General features: G+C 49.3%; 1 protein-coding gene across 1 annotated transcript; it reads left to right on the top strand.

Annotated features, from left to right (window-relative positions):
• The first annotated feature begins 1,669 nt into the window (after positions 1-1,669).
• Positions 1,670-3,325, top strand: LOC139054554 (uncharacterized). The gene is made up of 2 exons (XM_070531675.1): positions 1,670-2,193; positions 3,217-3,325. Exons 1-2 carry the CDS (start codon positions 1,670-1,672, stop codon positions 3,323-3,325), a joined length of 633 nt encoding a protein of 210 aa, XP_070387776.1.
• Positions 3,326-17,087: the final 13,762 nt, after the last annotated feature.

Here is a 17,087-nt window from a genome sequence, read left to right as displayed (position 1 = left end):
CTCTCTGTTATCTTTGTTTTCCCCTTTCCCATTGCCTCCGGTGTAGGGTAGCCAACCGGACGCTATTCTGGTTAACCTCCCTGCCTTCTACTTATCTCTTCCCCTTCTAAGGCACACAGCATAATACAATTTCAGAAAAAGAACAGGTGAGCGGAAGTCATGCAATATATGACGTACAATTACAAGAGCGAGAAAGGCACGTTGTGGGATTATCTATGTGAAGAGAAGTTTAACGTTTTGTCGAAGTACATTCCAAGATCTTTCATTTCATTGACCCTGGACAGTGGGGCATCCCCAAGGTTGTATGAAAATTGCATATGGTGTGTTTTCCGCATGTAACCTAATGCCATAGTAACGGAAGCATTTAAGAGTACGTTATTGTTTCTGCATCACTTTGAGAGCGAAAAGATGTCTTTTTGTAGGTCGATGCAGTGGTGAACACTGTTGACAGTCTCAAATAGTTTTACGTCATCGGCACACAAAGCAATGCTGTTCATTTATTAAAATGTTCTTAGCACTAACAGAAAGCAAGGAATGCAGTACCGATTCAAACACTTTTGACGCACTGCAGATGATAGATATGGGCCGGCAGTTAGTAAGTGCAAGTCTAGCCCTCAATTTGTGCACGGGCAATGTCTATGCCATCTTCAGAGTGCTAGAAAACGTACTATACTTTAGGGAACTATTGAAGATACTTGTGAGAAAAGGGAACAAGTATGGTTTCATACGTCTTAACGCTTTCAGACGCCACTTCATCCCGTTGATTGAAAACATGCTTTCGCCACATCTCTTGCATCTTCAGAATCACAGAAAGTGTACAGATGCAGAAAAGATTAAGAATTTTCAATTGTCTAGTGAGTTTTGTCAAGTCTACAGAATTTCGACTCCATACTAAAACTCGCTACAGGAAAGTGAAATATCAGAACATAAACTATCTTGTGTATTGAAAAGCTTGAAAAGCACTTATCCAGCCACTTCAGTATTATGCCTGGTGCATGACATTGTGAAAAACAATAAAAGAAGTGAGCTCGCTGCATATAACATACTGACACAGAGTAAGAGCACTCAACCGTCTACCTTCCTACTCATTTTGCTAAAACATGTTGCACGTTATTCGAAATTGCAGCACATTTCCAATAATAAGTGTTTCAAGATGTATGCAACGCACTTTAAATGTCATTACTTTCATCAGAGCATTCGTCAAAGTCACCAGGCACATTAACGACAAATACCTGCCGACTACACCCACCGAACACACGCGTCGTATGGCGGCCAACCCAACGCGCAGCTCAATCGTGACATCAACGTCGAGGAGGTCCGCGCGGCCCTGCATGACCTCAACAGCCGATCGGCAGCCGGCCTGGACCTCGTCACGAACAAAGCGCTCAAGAACCTCGACGACGGCTCGATTGAGAACCGCGCAAAATACATCAAGTGCTGGAGAGCGGGCGCGCTGCTAACGCAGTGGAAGACATCCAAGACCATCCTGATCCCCAAGCCGGGGAAGCCGCCGGACACGGACAACCTCCGGCCCATCTCGCTCACGTCCTGCGTGGGCAAGGCGCTGGAGCACGTGCTGCTCAACAGGTGGCAAGACTACCTGGAATGAGAAGGGCTGTAACCGGCCGCGGTGATGGGCTTCAGACAGCACCTAAGCACGCAGGACGCGATGTTGCAGCTCAAATACCAAATCATCGACGATGGCGGCAGCGCCCGCGACAACAAGGTAATCCTGGGGCTCGACCTACAGAGCGCCTGCGATAAGGTGAAACACTCGGTGATTCTGTCCCAAGTCTCCAAGCTCAACATGAGTGAAAGTTCCTACAACTACATCAAGGACTTCCTCACTGACAGGACCGCCGAGCTACGAGCAGGCGACTTACAGACGCAAACGAGGAAGCTCGGGAGCACCGGCATACCGCAGGGATCGGTCATTTCGACGATGCTGTTAAACCTGGTAATGATCGGAGTGTCCGAAAAGCTCGCGCACATCGAAGACGTCAGGCACACCTTCTACGCGGACGATATCACGCTGTGGGGGACCGGCGGCAGCGACGCCCACATTGAGGGCGCACTGCAAGCCGCCGTCGACGCGAATGAAGACCAGCTGGAAGACACCGGACTGAGATGTTCGCCGAGCAAATCGCAGCTTCTCATACTCCGACCTGCCAACAACGGCAGAGGCAAGACCAGGCAACGCGAATACGAAAAAATTAAAATCGTAACTAAATCCGGCAACGTGATCTTCAAGGTAGGCAAAATCAGGATCCTAGGCATGGTCATCGAAAAGCACGGAAGAAACGGCGAAACCATGGCCCATCTCACGGCAAAGGCGGCCAACGCGATTCGTCTCAAACGAGTTACTTCCCGGAAGGCTGGCATGAGAGAGGTGAGCCTAATTAGGCTCGTCCAATCCTCCGTCACCAGCCACGTCGCGTACGTTGCAGCCTACTACAGATGGCTGCAACACGAACGCAACAAAACCAACGTAATCATCTGAAGAACGTACAAGATGGCGCTGGGCCTGTTCGAGTACACGAGCACGACCCGCTTCTTACAACTCGGGATACACAACACGCTTGAAGAAATAGCCGAAGCGCAACGCACCTCTCAACGGCAGCGGCTGTCAACGACCAAAACCGGGAGGAAGATACTGGATGACCTGGGAATAGGATGCTCGAACGAGGTGGAGATGAAACTCCCCTTCCCCGAAGAGGTCCGATGACAGACCAGAATCGACCCCATACCCAAGAACATGAATCCCGAGCTCAACAAGGGAAGAGAGCGGCGAGGGCAAAGGCTCTCATCGACCTGCACGCCTACGACGAACAAGCGCGGTACGTGGACGCTGCTGAATACCAACAGAATGCTTTGCAGCGGTCGTCATAAAGGCGTCAATCGGCGCCACGAGGACGGCAGCGAGCGTGAGAAGCGCCAGAGCGGAATAAGTGGAGGAGGTGGCCATCGCCCTGGCCATCGCCGACGCAGACTGCCACATGGTGCTGAGTCACTCGAGACAGGCGGTGCGAAACTTCGTCAAAAGCCAAATCTGCAGGGAGGCCTAGCGCGTACTGCGAGCGGCCAAACTACAAGACAAAAAAGTAGGAATCAAGTGGTTCCCGGCGCACGCGGTCGACGTGTCGGAACCTAATGAGAACCACAATGAGCCGGCACAAGCAGCGGCGCGAGCTCTAACCAACCGCGCCCCGGTGACAGACCGTCCGACGAATGGTTCGGAGCCAAGGACCGCATGACGGACTACAAAGACGTCAAGAAGGCCTACCGCCTGGCTCGCAGGACTCTCCCACCCCCGCATCTGAGCTGAGTCGAGCGGAGGTGGTACTACTGAGACAGCTCCAGACTGGATCGCTACCGAGCCCGGGACTAATGCATCGCACGTACCCCGATACATACCCGACCGATAAGCGCAGGGTCTGCCGGAGGGAGACGACAGATTACACGCACATCTTGTGGGACTGTATAAAAAATCCAGCAGAAGCACGATCAAGAACAATCCCGCCGCGGAGAGCTACGACCAAGACCAACAGCTCTGAGCCATCCATAATGTCCACGGGGTGCTCGAAAGGCAGGGACCCAGCGAGCCTGCAACGGCGAGCGGAGACCCGCGCCGAGTAACCGCAACCCCATATATGACGTAGGCCCCCGTCTTGGCGCGGGAGCGCCCAACTGCAGGGACAAATATAGTTTGCTTCAATCCAATCTAATCCATCAGTGATTTTGTTGTTGGTGCACTAATTTGCTGTATACAGTTGTGTAGACAGCGTCTGAAAGGGTTAAGCACAGTGGAAGGAATACCATCAGCACCACAAGAAAGGGAACGTTTGAGGCGCTTGATGCACTTGAAAACAAGGTCTTCGTTGACTGATAGCGTGCACATACTGTGTCACTTAGAAGGAAGGTTAGTTGAAGCATCTTCTACACCATATACAGAACAGAAATGTTCTGCATGGCGATCAGCAGTGTTCGAGACCACATCACCATTTTCATCAAGAGAACATACATCTTTGGTGCTCCATTTAGAAGAGTGAGAGCGCATGATATTCCAGGAATATTTTGAACTGTGTGTCACGCTGACATCAAGAGACTCAGTGTGGTCGTACGGATGATTGTAATAATAATAATAACAACAACAATAGTAATCTTAGTGGTAACATGACACTTTACACAGCTCGCAAGACTAAAGAGCCGATGATTGTACGCTAGAGTGTCTGATAGCCAGCCATATAGAGCAGGAATTTGCAGGATGCAGAAGAAACCCCCACCACTCCACGTGCATGCGCACACGTGCATGCGTCGACGGGGGCCCAGGACGCAGGAGTGCCAATTCAGTCCAGTCGCAAGGAACGGGAGTCAGAATGGCCGGGGGAGGGGGGGGGGAGACAAAGCTCTGTATGCTAGATATAAGCATAGAGTAGGGTTGTCGTGCTGTACAGGCGTGATGGCGTTCAGGCTGTGGTGACTGCATGTTCAGACAGACTGAAGAAATATTGAAGAAATATTGACGGCTCTCTGGACTCCTACTGTCCAGAGAGCCGTCAAGCACCTTGCAGAATAGACAGACTAGTGCAATGTTGCTCTGGTATTGCAGGGTGTACCACTTCAGGGCTTCGAGGTAATCCTCGTTGGCTGGCATGAGCTTGCGACGACCGAAAACACTGGAGTAGGGGGTGCGTGTTGCCTGACGCTGAACAAGCTCAAGTTTGTTAAGGACGTGAGTCTGGTACACGGACTATACTGATGAGCAGTAGACAACCCATGGTAGAATTATAGAATTGTCAACCTTTTAGATAGAAGATACAACCTTTTTATGTAGAATCGGCAAATATAGCAAACTACTACTACTACTACTACTACTACTACTACTACTACTACTACTACTACTACTACTACTACTACTACTACTACTACTACTACTACTACTAATAATAATAATAATAATAATAATAATAATGTAAAGAAGGTAACGAACGTGCGCACACAGTCAGCAGCATCGGCGGCATCAAGCGCGCAGCAGAGGCTCGAGCTCACGAACTGCTCGGTGCATCCCAGAACCGACGGTCTCTACGAACCCCAATAAATCTCCTTTATAAGTGGTGGAAATGCCGGAGAGGGCGGTGCACAGGCTGCTGGAAGCGACGCACGGCACAATGCGAGGGGCCATTGCAGCAACCGTAGCATAAGTGACTGGTGTAGTCAGGACATCCTGCTGGTGAACAGCCGGTAGCGCTTCCGCGACCTCTTCATGGATCAGGTTACGGAGATGAGACGGCAAAGTGCTGGCAGACTCCTGACAGACTCCTACTGGCAGACTCCCCCTCCCGTACCCTGGACCACCACTGCCATCGCTAACCCGTGGCGTACGCCGGACAATCGCCCTATATGCTTCGCATGTAGGTAATCCGGTCATGTCGCTAGGTTTTGCCGCCGTCTCTCGCCATCATCTTTCACCGCCACTATCACTGCTCCGCCGTGAATGCCTTGGCTACGTCGAGTCGGTCGAACCAACACGAATTGTCTCCGTCCTCGACGAAGTGCCTTCTACTGCCATCCATCAACTGAGTGCCCTCTCCGTACCCGACTCAACATGGACTGGTGTGTTCAGCCCATTCATCGCCAAAGATCTGACGCATTCGCATCGATCTCAACTTCTCGCAATCCTTCAGCACTTCCGCCGTTCTTTCGACGTTGCGCAAACATCTCTTGGACATGCATACCTTTTAGACAGGACATACCTTTTAGATAGAAGAGGGCACTCAGTTGAGCATTACATCGACAATGGCTCTCACTCACCGCTGCGACAAAGACCATATCGCGTGTCCGCTACGGCACGTCGCGTCATTGCAGACAAGGCTGATGACATGCTCCGTCGAGGCGTCATTCAACCTTCCAAAAGCCCATGGGCCTCTCCCGTGGTTCTCGTCACACAAAAAAAAAAGACGGTTCCATCCGCTTCTGTGTTGATTTTCGACGGTTGAACAAGATCACGCTGAAAGACGTCTACCCATTACCACGAATCGATGATGCTCTGGGCTGTTTGCAGGGAGCCGAGTTCTTTTCTTCGCTGGATTTGCGGTCAGGCTACTGGCAGGTTCCGATGGCAGAGGCCCATCGCCCGAAAACTGCCTTTGTTACACCAGACGGCTTGTATGAGTTCACCGCCATGCCTTTCGGACTTTGCAACGCACCTGCTACGTTCGAAAGAATGGTGGATAATGTTCTGCGTGGCCTCAAATGGAAAATCTGTCTTTGCTATCTTGACGACATTGTGGTGTTCGCCCCTCATTTCGCAACGCACCTGCTCCGCCTCCAGCACGTACACACTTGCTTGACCAACGCCGGGGTGCAACTTAACCTGAAGAACTGTCGATTTGCTGTTCGTCAGCTCACAATTTTAGGCCATGTCGTGTCAAAGGAGGGTATTCGGCCGGATCCCGAGAAGCTACGTGTGGGTTCTGAGTTCCAAAAACCTACCACTATTAAAGAGCTACGCAGTTTTATCGGCCTCTGCTCTTACTTCCGGCGATTCGTTCGAAATTTTGCGTCAATTATATAGCCTCTCACGCAGCTCCTTGGTGGCGCTAGAGATCTTTCATCATGGTCTCCAGCGTGTAACGACGCCTTCGCAACCTTGCGCCGTCTTCTCACGGCGCCACCCATTCTTCGCCATTTTTGACCCTCAAGCGCCAACCGAAATCCATACCGATGCAAGCGGCGTAGGCCTTGGCGCTGTGTTGGCACAGCGTCAACCTGGCCACACAGAATACGTCATCACATACGTGAGTCGCACGTTAACCAAGGCGGAGACAAATTACAGCGTGACAGAAAAGGAATGTTTGGCCATTGTGTGGGCGTTTGGCAAGTTTCGCCCATATTTATACGGCCGATCATTTGACGTAGTGACCGACCACCACGCACTATGTTGGCTGTCGACGCTCAAAGATCCATCCGGCCGTCTTGCCCGCTGGGCATTGCGAATCCAAGAATATGACATCCGCGTGGTTTACCGTCCCGGACGAAAGCACTCCGACGCTGACGCGCTATCCCAATCGCCGCTTCCCCCGAAGGCCCGTGACGACTCCTCCTGCGAGTGCACATTATCCTCTCTGGACGTTGACACTATCGCTGCTGCACAGCGAAATGATCCCTGGACTGCATCTCTGCTCGACCTTCTCTCGGATACGTCGAAAGTTCCGGCATCACGTACGCTTCGGCGCCAAGTTCCTCATTTTGCGATTCGACACCAGCTACTATATCGGCGCAACTATGCCCCCGAGGGACGCACCTGGTTACTCGTCATTCCGAGAATCTTGCGATCAGAGCTCTGCCCCTCGTTCCACGTCGACCCTCAGTGTGGCCACGAGGGAGTCTTCCAGACGTACGAAAGACTTCGACATCGCTATTACTGGCGGGGAATGTACAATTTCGTTCGAAAGTTCGTCCGCTCTTGTCATGAGTGCCAACGCCGCAAAGCGCCACCGCACAATTCCGCGGGTGAACGTTACAATGCCTTTAGCCTTTACAATGCTCGTCCCGACCCTTTGACCGTGTGGGCATAGATCTTTACGGGCCACTTCCGTCGACTCCTACCGGCAACAGGTGGGTAATCGTTGCGGTAGACCACTTAACCCGTTATGCGGAGACTGCTGCTCTACTAAATGCTACAGCGCAAGAGGTCGCCAATTTCATACTTCGCCGTTTTGTTCTTCCTCATGGAGGTCCACGTGAACATTTAAGCGACAGAGGCTGCGCCTTCTTATCTGAAGTCATCGAACAACTGCTAGCTGAATGCGCTATTGTTCATCGTAACTGCACTGCTTATCACTCACAGACTAACGGTACCACAGAACGCTTTAATAGAACTCTTGGTGACATACTCGCCATGTATGTCTCACCCGATCACTCTAACTGGGACTTAGTCCTTCCGTTTGTAACCTACGCCTACAACACCGCGACTCAGGACACTACCGGATTCTCACCCTTTTACCTTCTTTACGGCCGTCATCATTCGCACACAATCGACACCATTCCGCCCTACCAACCGGACCCATCCGAATGCCTGCCGACCTCGGAAGCCGCCAGACACGCCGAGGAATATCTCCAGCTGGCCCGCCGATTCACCTCGGACGACCAGAACCGTCAAAAAGCTGTTCACGATGCCCAGACTCGCCTCCCACTTTTCTCCCGGGCGCTCTCGTCTGGTTGTTAGTGCCACACCGCACGCCTGGGCTCGCTTCAAAACTCCTTCCGAAGTACGACGGGCCGTACCGCGTTCTCGAGAGAACATCACCCGTTAATTACCTGGTTGAGCCGCTAATGCCACCGTCCGACATGCGACGCCGTAACCGCGAAGTCGTTCACGTTCAGCGTCTCAAGCCGTATCCCCTTCCAGAAAACTAAGTCGCCAGGATGGCTCCTCTATTTCCACGGGGCCATTGTAAGGAAGATAACGAACGTGCGCACACAGTCAGCAGCATCGGGAGCATCAAGCGCGCAGCAGAGGCTCGAGCTCACGAACTGCTCGGTGCATCCTAGAACCGCCGGTCGCTACGAACCCCAATAAATCTCCTTTATAATAATAATAATAATAATAATAATAATAATAATAATAATAATAATAATAATAATAATAATAATAATAATAATAATAATAATAATAATAATAATAATAATAATAATAATAATAATAATAATAAAGTTACGGCCTACCTCATCTCAATATGGCTGTCGATGGTAACACGAATAGCAATCGAACAATGAAGTGACAGATCATATTCCTGAAGGCACGTTTATTTAACACGTGTAGTGGTAATTATGAGACTCGTTGCTTCCGCTACATGCCACATATTCCTATATCGTCCCATTTTGCTATGACGCTCGCTTGCCAAGGCGGCTCACGAGAATGGAGGCATGACGACTGTATAACGCCGACGCAGTGACGAGGAAATGACGAAGAAGGAATGATTTCGATGGAACAAAGGCGTACGACGACGATGGCGTGGCGAAGATGAGATGTTGATATTTAAATGATGACGATGGCATAACGACGGCAACGTGACGGACCCCCACATGAGGACCATGCGATGATTACTACTGTATGACGACGATGGCGTGGCGACGACGGTATGACGACAACCGGATGAAGAAGCGGGAACGACGAAGACGGCACGACCTAGGTTGGCATGACGACGGCAGTATGGCAACGAATGCATGATAGCGTCTGTGTGACGTCAACACAGTGATAATGGCAGCATAATCACGAATGAAGGACGACGGCATGATTATGATAGAAAGACGAACACAGAATGACGTCGATGGACCGACGAAGGTGGTACGACGACTACGGCACGACGACAATGGGATGGGGATATTAAAGTCATGAGAAAGGTGAAACGCCAATGTGACATGATGACACGGTGGCATGACGACACTGGTTTGGTGACGACGGCATGACGAGAGTCGGATGTAGAAGGTACGGTGATTACGATGAAACGAACACGACGGCATTCCGACGACGGTATAACAATGAGTGCGAGGCGAAGACAGTATGACGACGATGCAGTGACGACAATGACATCACAACGGCGTGTGGACAGTGAAATGACGACGAGTGTATTTTGAAAATGGCGTGACGATGACTATCACGAAACCTATATGAGGATGACGGCATGACGAAAGTCACATGACGAAGCTATAATGTAGATGATGGAACGACCACGACCGCATTGCGACGATGGTTTGACAATAGAGGTACGTAGCGACTATCTGACGATGACGTCATGACAAGGGTGGCATAATCTCGATTGATCGACGATAGTATGATTACAATACAATACGAAAAAATATTGACATCGATGGACGACGACTGCATAACGACTGTGGGATGATGTTACTGAAGTGACGACAAGTATAAAACGACAACGTGATGATGACTGTGTCACGACTGTGTCACGACGATGATGTGACAACGACGGCGTGACGAGTGTCGGATGACAAAGCTGGAATGACGGCGACGCAACGACCACGAGGGCATCACGATCACGAAGGCATACCAAGTAGTCTAAGGTACTCGTAAACTTGGATCACTGGATTGGAGTAAGAGCGACTATGGCAGCATGACGAGAGTCAGATCAGGAAGCTGGAACGACGACGATTGAACGGCCATGACGGCATTACTATGGCTGCATGACAACGAATTCATGACGGCTGTATGACGAAGATGGCATGACGACAGCATTACGAGTGCCGAATAACAAAGCTGAATGATGGCGATACAACGACCGCGAATTCATCACGAACACGAGCCCATACCTAGTGGCCCAAGCTATTTGATAAATTCGGCACTGGGTCAGGATAGAAGGCGTGACGAAGATGGCATGACGAGACTAAGATGCCATAAAGATAAAAGGGCGACAATGGAACGACGACGACACATCACGACGACCACGGGCACATGCCCAGTGCAGGTCGACAACTTCGGGCACTCGGTCGGCGTAAGAGGCGAGATAGATAGATAGATAGATAGATAGATAGATAGATAGATAGATAGATAGATAGATAGATAGATAGATAGATAGATAGATAGATAGATAGATAGATAGATAGATAGATAGATAGATAGATAGATAGATAGATAGATAGATAGATAGATAGATAGATGCAAAACGCATTAATAAGCTGTATAGCGGCAAAAGTAGAAAGCAGTCAGTTCGCAAACTGATGGCTATGGCTGACGCGCCATAGCTAGGTGTAGATAGCATTTCACCTGGACCATTGGTAAACGTTAGTGTTTTCACATATTCGTTTCGTCTTTTTGAAGGATCGCGCCTGGCTAAGAAATTTGTTTCCCAATTACAGCATGTTATAAAACGTTCACCGCGGCTCATACTCTTCAGCTTTCGCAGTTAAGTGCACTTCTCGACGTTACCACTTAATAGAGGGGAAAAAAAAGGAAGTTTTCAACTCATTCTTCTTCAGGAAGCTCATGTTGAGGCCGCGCATTTTTCTTCTTTTTGCGCAGTGCATGGGGTCTTCTGTTAAAGGAAACAGAGGAGTTGGGCGCCTACAGCCGTAGGTATAGTTGTAAAAGCAGTGTATTTATATATCTCTCCTTCTCAATGTCGATTCATTATGTATGCACGTTGAACAAGATCCGTGCCCAGGCGCCCTCGGGGTTGCCACGAAGCAAGATTCGCCTATGCACGACGCTGGCATGCATCTTTTCACAGTATATGCTACACCTTATAGATGACTGGCTTCGGGCTGCACGCAGTGAAATTGACGCAAATTAAAAGACATCGCCCCAATGTTCCCATCCATCACGACGGGGCTTTGAGGCGGCTGCCGGCGGCTGCGGTGCCTGCCCCGCCGCACAGCGCTGAAGCGACGCGTAATTTTTGTCCTGTTACTCACCGCCGCCCCTTTTCCGGCTCGCTTAGCGCTGCGGCGTCCGCGAGCGCGCTATTGTCCCCTAATGCGGCACAACAACGACAACGCGTCTCTGTTTAGGCAAACAAGTCGCGAAACCGTGGAAACTGCGGGACAATGCTTCAAAATTAAAGGCTTTCTACTACGCCCGTCTCTCAATGGTGACACATCGCGAATCTCACGCAGGAGTCCATCAGTCTGCGCATTAAATGTCGCTGTCTTTATGAAGTAAAAAAAAACGAAGAAAGAGAGAAGATCGTGCGTGGAGCGTTTAGGTCAAATGAGCGAAGAGACAGCAAAGAGTTTCTTATACCACGCATAGTTTGATGAAACGCGCCTAGGGGCGATGCGGTCTCCTTTGTTGTCTAATTATGGACCTCTCTCCTCCCTCAGCCTTCTTCCCTGAGGGCATTCAGTGATCTGCCGCTGTAGACTCCGAGCATTGCTTTTAGGGAAAGCGACCACGACGTTCGGAACAGACCAGCAGCAATCGCTAGTGAACGACACCGAGCAAGAAGTGCTCCCCCGTTACCGAGAAGTCGTTAATAACAATTATGCTAACAAGAATGCGCCGCCAAATGAGACCGAGAAGGCTGCGGCTCTAGGCATGTGCTCGGGGTTGTAGCCTTGTTGTTGCAATGTTCGCGACACTAGCTATAAACAAGGGATGGGAATAAGGAACAGGACAGGAAAAACACGATCGCTTGCGTTTCTTCGTGCCGCTTCAGCGAAGTTCGCTTACCCTTCGCCTCCAAAGTTCTGGATGCCTAAAAGCCTGCCTAATAAGATTGGTTCAAGGCATCGTAATCGAGCTTGGTGCCAGACAAGGTTCTTATATTATATATTTTTTCTTGTATCCGGGGCCTTCTCGTGGGCTCCGGATACAAGAAAAAAATATAATACAGAAACCTTGTCTGGCGCCAAGGTCGATTACGATGCCTTGAACCAATCAGCAGTGAGGATTCTGAAAGAAATAACAAGACGCCAAGAACTACCCGAAATCTACTTCGCATGGACCCCAGGCCACGAACACCTGGCAGGAAACGAAGCAGCACATGCTGTCGCCCGAGAGCGTACCAGCCGGGATTTCCTGCCGCATGGTCTCGGGAAAGCGACGAGGGTGAAGAATGTTCCCATCAACCACGCCATAATATTGCAACATTACCGACTGGAAAGAAGAGAATATCCTCTACCACACCAAAAATTAAGCAAGGAAGAAGCCAGTGCCCTCCGCAGACTACAAACGAATACGTATGTACATGGAATTCTCATGCACCGAATGCACCCCACCGATTTCTCATACCTATGCCGATATTGTGATATACCAGACACGATCCAACACATGGTGTTGGTGTGCCCACACCGCGAAAAAAACAGTCAAGATGATGCCTCAGAATCGCTGCAAGCGATTGAAGAAACGTGGGAGGCAATGTTAAAGGCACAGAGCCTGGAAGATCAGCGAAGTCTGGTGGACCGGGCCCGGGCTGCAGCATTAGCCAACGGCTTTCTGGACTGAGAGCCGCCCACCTAGGGCGAAGAAAGAACACTTTCTCGCTGTTTCTTACAATAAACGTTCATTCCTCCCCCTTGTATCCGGTGCATGGCGTTTTTGTAAAAAAGGCAGTCAACCGAAATCACTCGACAGAGGCTGACATTTACAACAATCCTAAAAAAGAGAGAGAAAGCCTGTATATACCTCCGTGGCATTGACGCTTACCACCTTTTCTATAATGTTTCCCCACTGGAAGTACCACCTAAACACAATAATATAGATGGAAGAGAGAAAGAGAGGGACACACACACACAAACACACACACACACACACACACACACACACACACACACACACACACACACACACACACACACACGCACACACAGGCACACACACGCACACACACACACACACGTTGAGTTGGACAAAGGCCGGTCCACCAGCCGAAACGTCAGTCGAACATACTGTGCTTATTCAACCTACGTGGTACTCTTTTTCTTCATTATATATATATATATATATATATATATATATAGAGAGAGAGAGAGAGAAAGCTCCTTACTGAAATGCAGTTGGCAGGGATAACTATTGTAAGAAGTGGCCGCTGTGTTTCAGTGAAAGGCTAGGGCTAAAATTTTAAAATTAGGTGCCCTAGCATGCATAGAATGAAGGTGTGTTTCTCAAGGAACTCCACTTCGTATAGGAATCACAAATGATGGTTATTCAAGCGGAATATTTCCTTCGTTGGAGCAGTGTCGTTGTGCTCCAATCAATGGAGTCTATGAATGGCTTGCCCAGTCGGCTCTGAGTGATTTTAAATATGTGACTGGAGTCGACAGTCGTTTGTAAATACGACGGTTAAACTTTCGTCACGCTTTATGCCTTTAGTCTCAGCCTACCCTTGTTTGAAGGAACGAGAAATAAAATTCAAAATTCAAGTGTGGTGTAAACCTTCGCGAAAGCCACTCCCAACCACAGCCGGTAGAGAAGCGATGCCCTACGTCAGCGAAGCTTGGGTGAAGGTCGCAACTGGAGCGAAAGGTTCAGTTCGTGTAGCCTGGTGCGCCCTATGCGTCTCCAAAAGTTCACGGGATGGGGGTTTCGCAAAAGAAGAGCTCTTTCCAAGGCACTGTCCGGGTACAGGGCCGAGTATACTAATTTGCTGTTTTTTAGTTGCGTAGCCGACGCGTTTTAGCGCTAATTCCAGTCTGTGTGAATGAATTATGCGTGAATTTGGATACCGTGAGCTCACTTCGTGCAAACGTGTGGCTGCGATAGTGCGTTTCAGCCACATGGCGTCTTTGTGACCAGAAGCAGCCTAATTTAGTTGGCTCTACTCTCATCATATGCAATACCAATGCGCGCATTGGCCTATACTTCACGACAGTCAATACAAGGTCAGATAAGGTCTACGTTGAGAACCGGGGGTGGCTTAATAAACTTAGGAACCGATGCCGTACTTCCTCAGTTTTGAAAGCGAAGCTTTCTTTTCCCCTTCCCACCATATTGCTGGTGTTGGCTGCTGGCTGCTGTCTTGCACGACTGGCTGTTACCCGAGACAGCGCAATGCCACACTGGATATACTACAAGCTGCACGGCGCAGCAGGTGATGTACGCAAGCTAAGATGCGATCGCTGCAACGCATGCACACGATCGTCGTAATGTGTCCGTCGTCCTTCCAGCGCCGCCATTCCACTGTCATGCAAAGGCTTCGTTGCCACACCGTCGTCGATCTTCTTGCCGGCCTGGTGACTTCACCTTCGTCATTCTGGCGTCGTCTCTCACGGGTCGTCATCCCGCTGTCATCGTGCCGTCGTCATTAATCTATCGTCGTCATTACTTAGACATCATTCCATCACCATTATTGGTTCGTCCCAAGCATTATTTGTTCATCCCACGTTCTTTGAGTAAAAGGTCGTGTCGAGCGACGCGTTTTTCAGCGAAAAGTTAGGATTGCGTACATCACTTGCAAATGGTCGCAATATAAAAAGCAGTGTTCCTCGCAAACACCAATAAAACTTTCGCTCAAATCAATTCCCACTGCGCCAGTCGGATCCACACATTTTTTATGTCTCGTGCTATGTGTAGCTTGACGAGCTTGATGGAACAATTTCTCCGTATTCAGCTTGCTTTTACTAGACTATCTTTTATTTATTTGCCTCTTTTCTTTAACTTCCGTTGTGCCAAAAAAAGCAGATGAAGCGCTGCAGAAACTGAAGTTCACTGCGGAGTAACAGATGAGCAAGCTAATAATCTATTGAATGGCGACGTGCGGAAAAAACAATTTCTTTGCGTGGCTATCGTGCAACTAGAATTAGTTTAGGATCTGTGGACGAAGCCGACAGTAAGCCAGTCTAATGTGGGGCACGTACTGGCTAGGGTGGCTCGATCGCAGTGCGCTTGGTGCTGAGGCGTCTTAGTATGGGCGAACGAAGGGTGCTGACGACGCCGCCTACCACGAATGGTGAATTCAAGGGCCCCGAAGAGTTTACTTTCGTCATTCACATTCGTGTGTATGAATTAAGTTAATTTATCAGCGCTGTAGAATTTAAATGACACTTTTCGCACCACTCTCCCGTTCGCGAGCTTATAGCATTCACAACGCTGCACAATTGTCTGAGCGAGAAAACATTGTTGCGGTTCCTTCTTTTACTTTTCCTGCACACCGTCTGCTTTCTTGTCCGTCTTGCCGTCAGTTCTTGGCTACTGCTCTGCGCGCGCTGGCACAGATTTGTTATGTCCACGAAAGTATTGCACCCAGATTCGAAAAAATAGAGAGAGATGTAGTAAGAAGAATTACAGGTACGTTAAACAGGCTGAGCCTGGTCACTACACTGCACGTGGAAACAGGTAAAAATGAGGCCAGAAGAAACAGCAAAAAGTTGCGGTGGACTCTAAGCACTTGTTGCAATCAATGTTAAGCGAAGCTTGAAACATTGCCCAGCATGTTCTAATTAATATTATTATTACTTCTTTTGTAAACATATCTAAACTAGACAGGAAAGCGAAAGCAAGAAGCAGGCTGGCAACTGCCACAAGAAGGGACACAACGCCTGCCTACTCTTAAGAAAAGAGGAGACAGAAACATAGAAATGGCAAACAGGGAGTAGGGGAGTGAAGAGCAAATAATTAAATGCTAAGCAGTGATACGCATGATGCGCACGACTCAAAGAAAAGAAAATTAATTTCAGTGTTTTCCGTGTCTAAACCATGATATGATTATGAGGCACGCCGTAACGGTGGACCCTATAGATTAATTTTACACCACCGAAGGTTTTCTTTTGACCATGCACCTGTATCAAAGTGTACTGGTGCGTTTGAATTTTTGTCCTCATCGAAATGTCGCCGCTGGGGCCAAGGTCGAAACCGCGACCTCGAGCTTAGCATTGCAATGCCATGGCTACTGGGCTACCGCGGCGGGTGCGCGTAATATTTAGTTTATTCCCAATTACGCGTAAGCAAAAAAGAGTGCCGAAAGAGTTGACGGAAGATCAGAAAGAATTTCGAGGTTTGCGCTGTCAAGAATTATTGGATTTGATTCAAAATTAGCCAGACTTTCTTAACTCTGCCGTAACCGGAGACGAATTCTGGATGTTCGAGTACGACCCAGAATCGTAAAGGCAGAGCAGCGAATGGCAGACAAAATAATCCCTCCGCCCCAAGAAAGCGCGAATGAATGAGCAAGTCTCGCATCAAAACGATGCTCATTGTCTTCTTTGACGCCCGAGGAATTGTCCATTTTGAGTTTGTAACGCAGGGAGAAACTGTCAACTCAGCCTTTGACATGGAGGTGCTAAGAGATTGAAACGCCGGGTCGCACGCGTGAGGGCTGATATCAAAGACACGGTCAAGATCCCTCATGACAATGCCCCCAGCCACACGTCCTTCATTGTTACCTACTTCTTGGCCCGGAGCAACACCCCGGTGGTCCCCCATCCCCATTACAGTCCCCCTTACAGTCGCCGAAGTTTTGCGTAATTTGGCTTGGCGATAAAACACGTGCTTTCTGCGTCACCTTTCGCAGGGTAAGCGGATACGTGCCTGTCCTGCAGGACGGCACGACGCGGATATACCCCAACCACGTGACCCACGGGACCCAAAAGACAACGAGTTACACACACCGTCTCAGTGGTTGGTCAAGTTTCGA

The sequence above is a fragment of the Dermacentor albipictus genome, chromosome 1 (assembly GCF_038994185.2).
Source record: "Dermacentor albipictus isolate Rhodes 1998 colony chromosome 1, USDA_Dalb.pri_finalv2, whole genome shotgun sequence".
Lineage (NCBI taxonomy): Eukaryota > Metazoa > Arthropoda > Arachnida > Ixodida > Ixodidae > Dermacentor > Dermacentor albipictus.
This window is presented reverse-complemented; position numbering and strand designations above follow the sequence as displayed.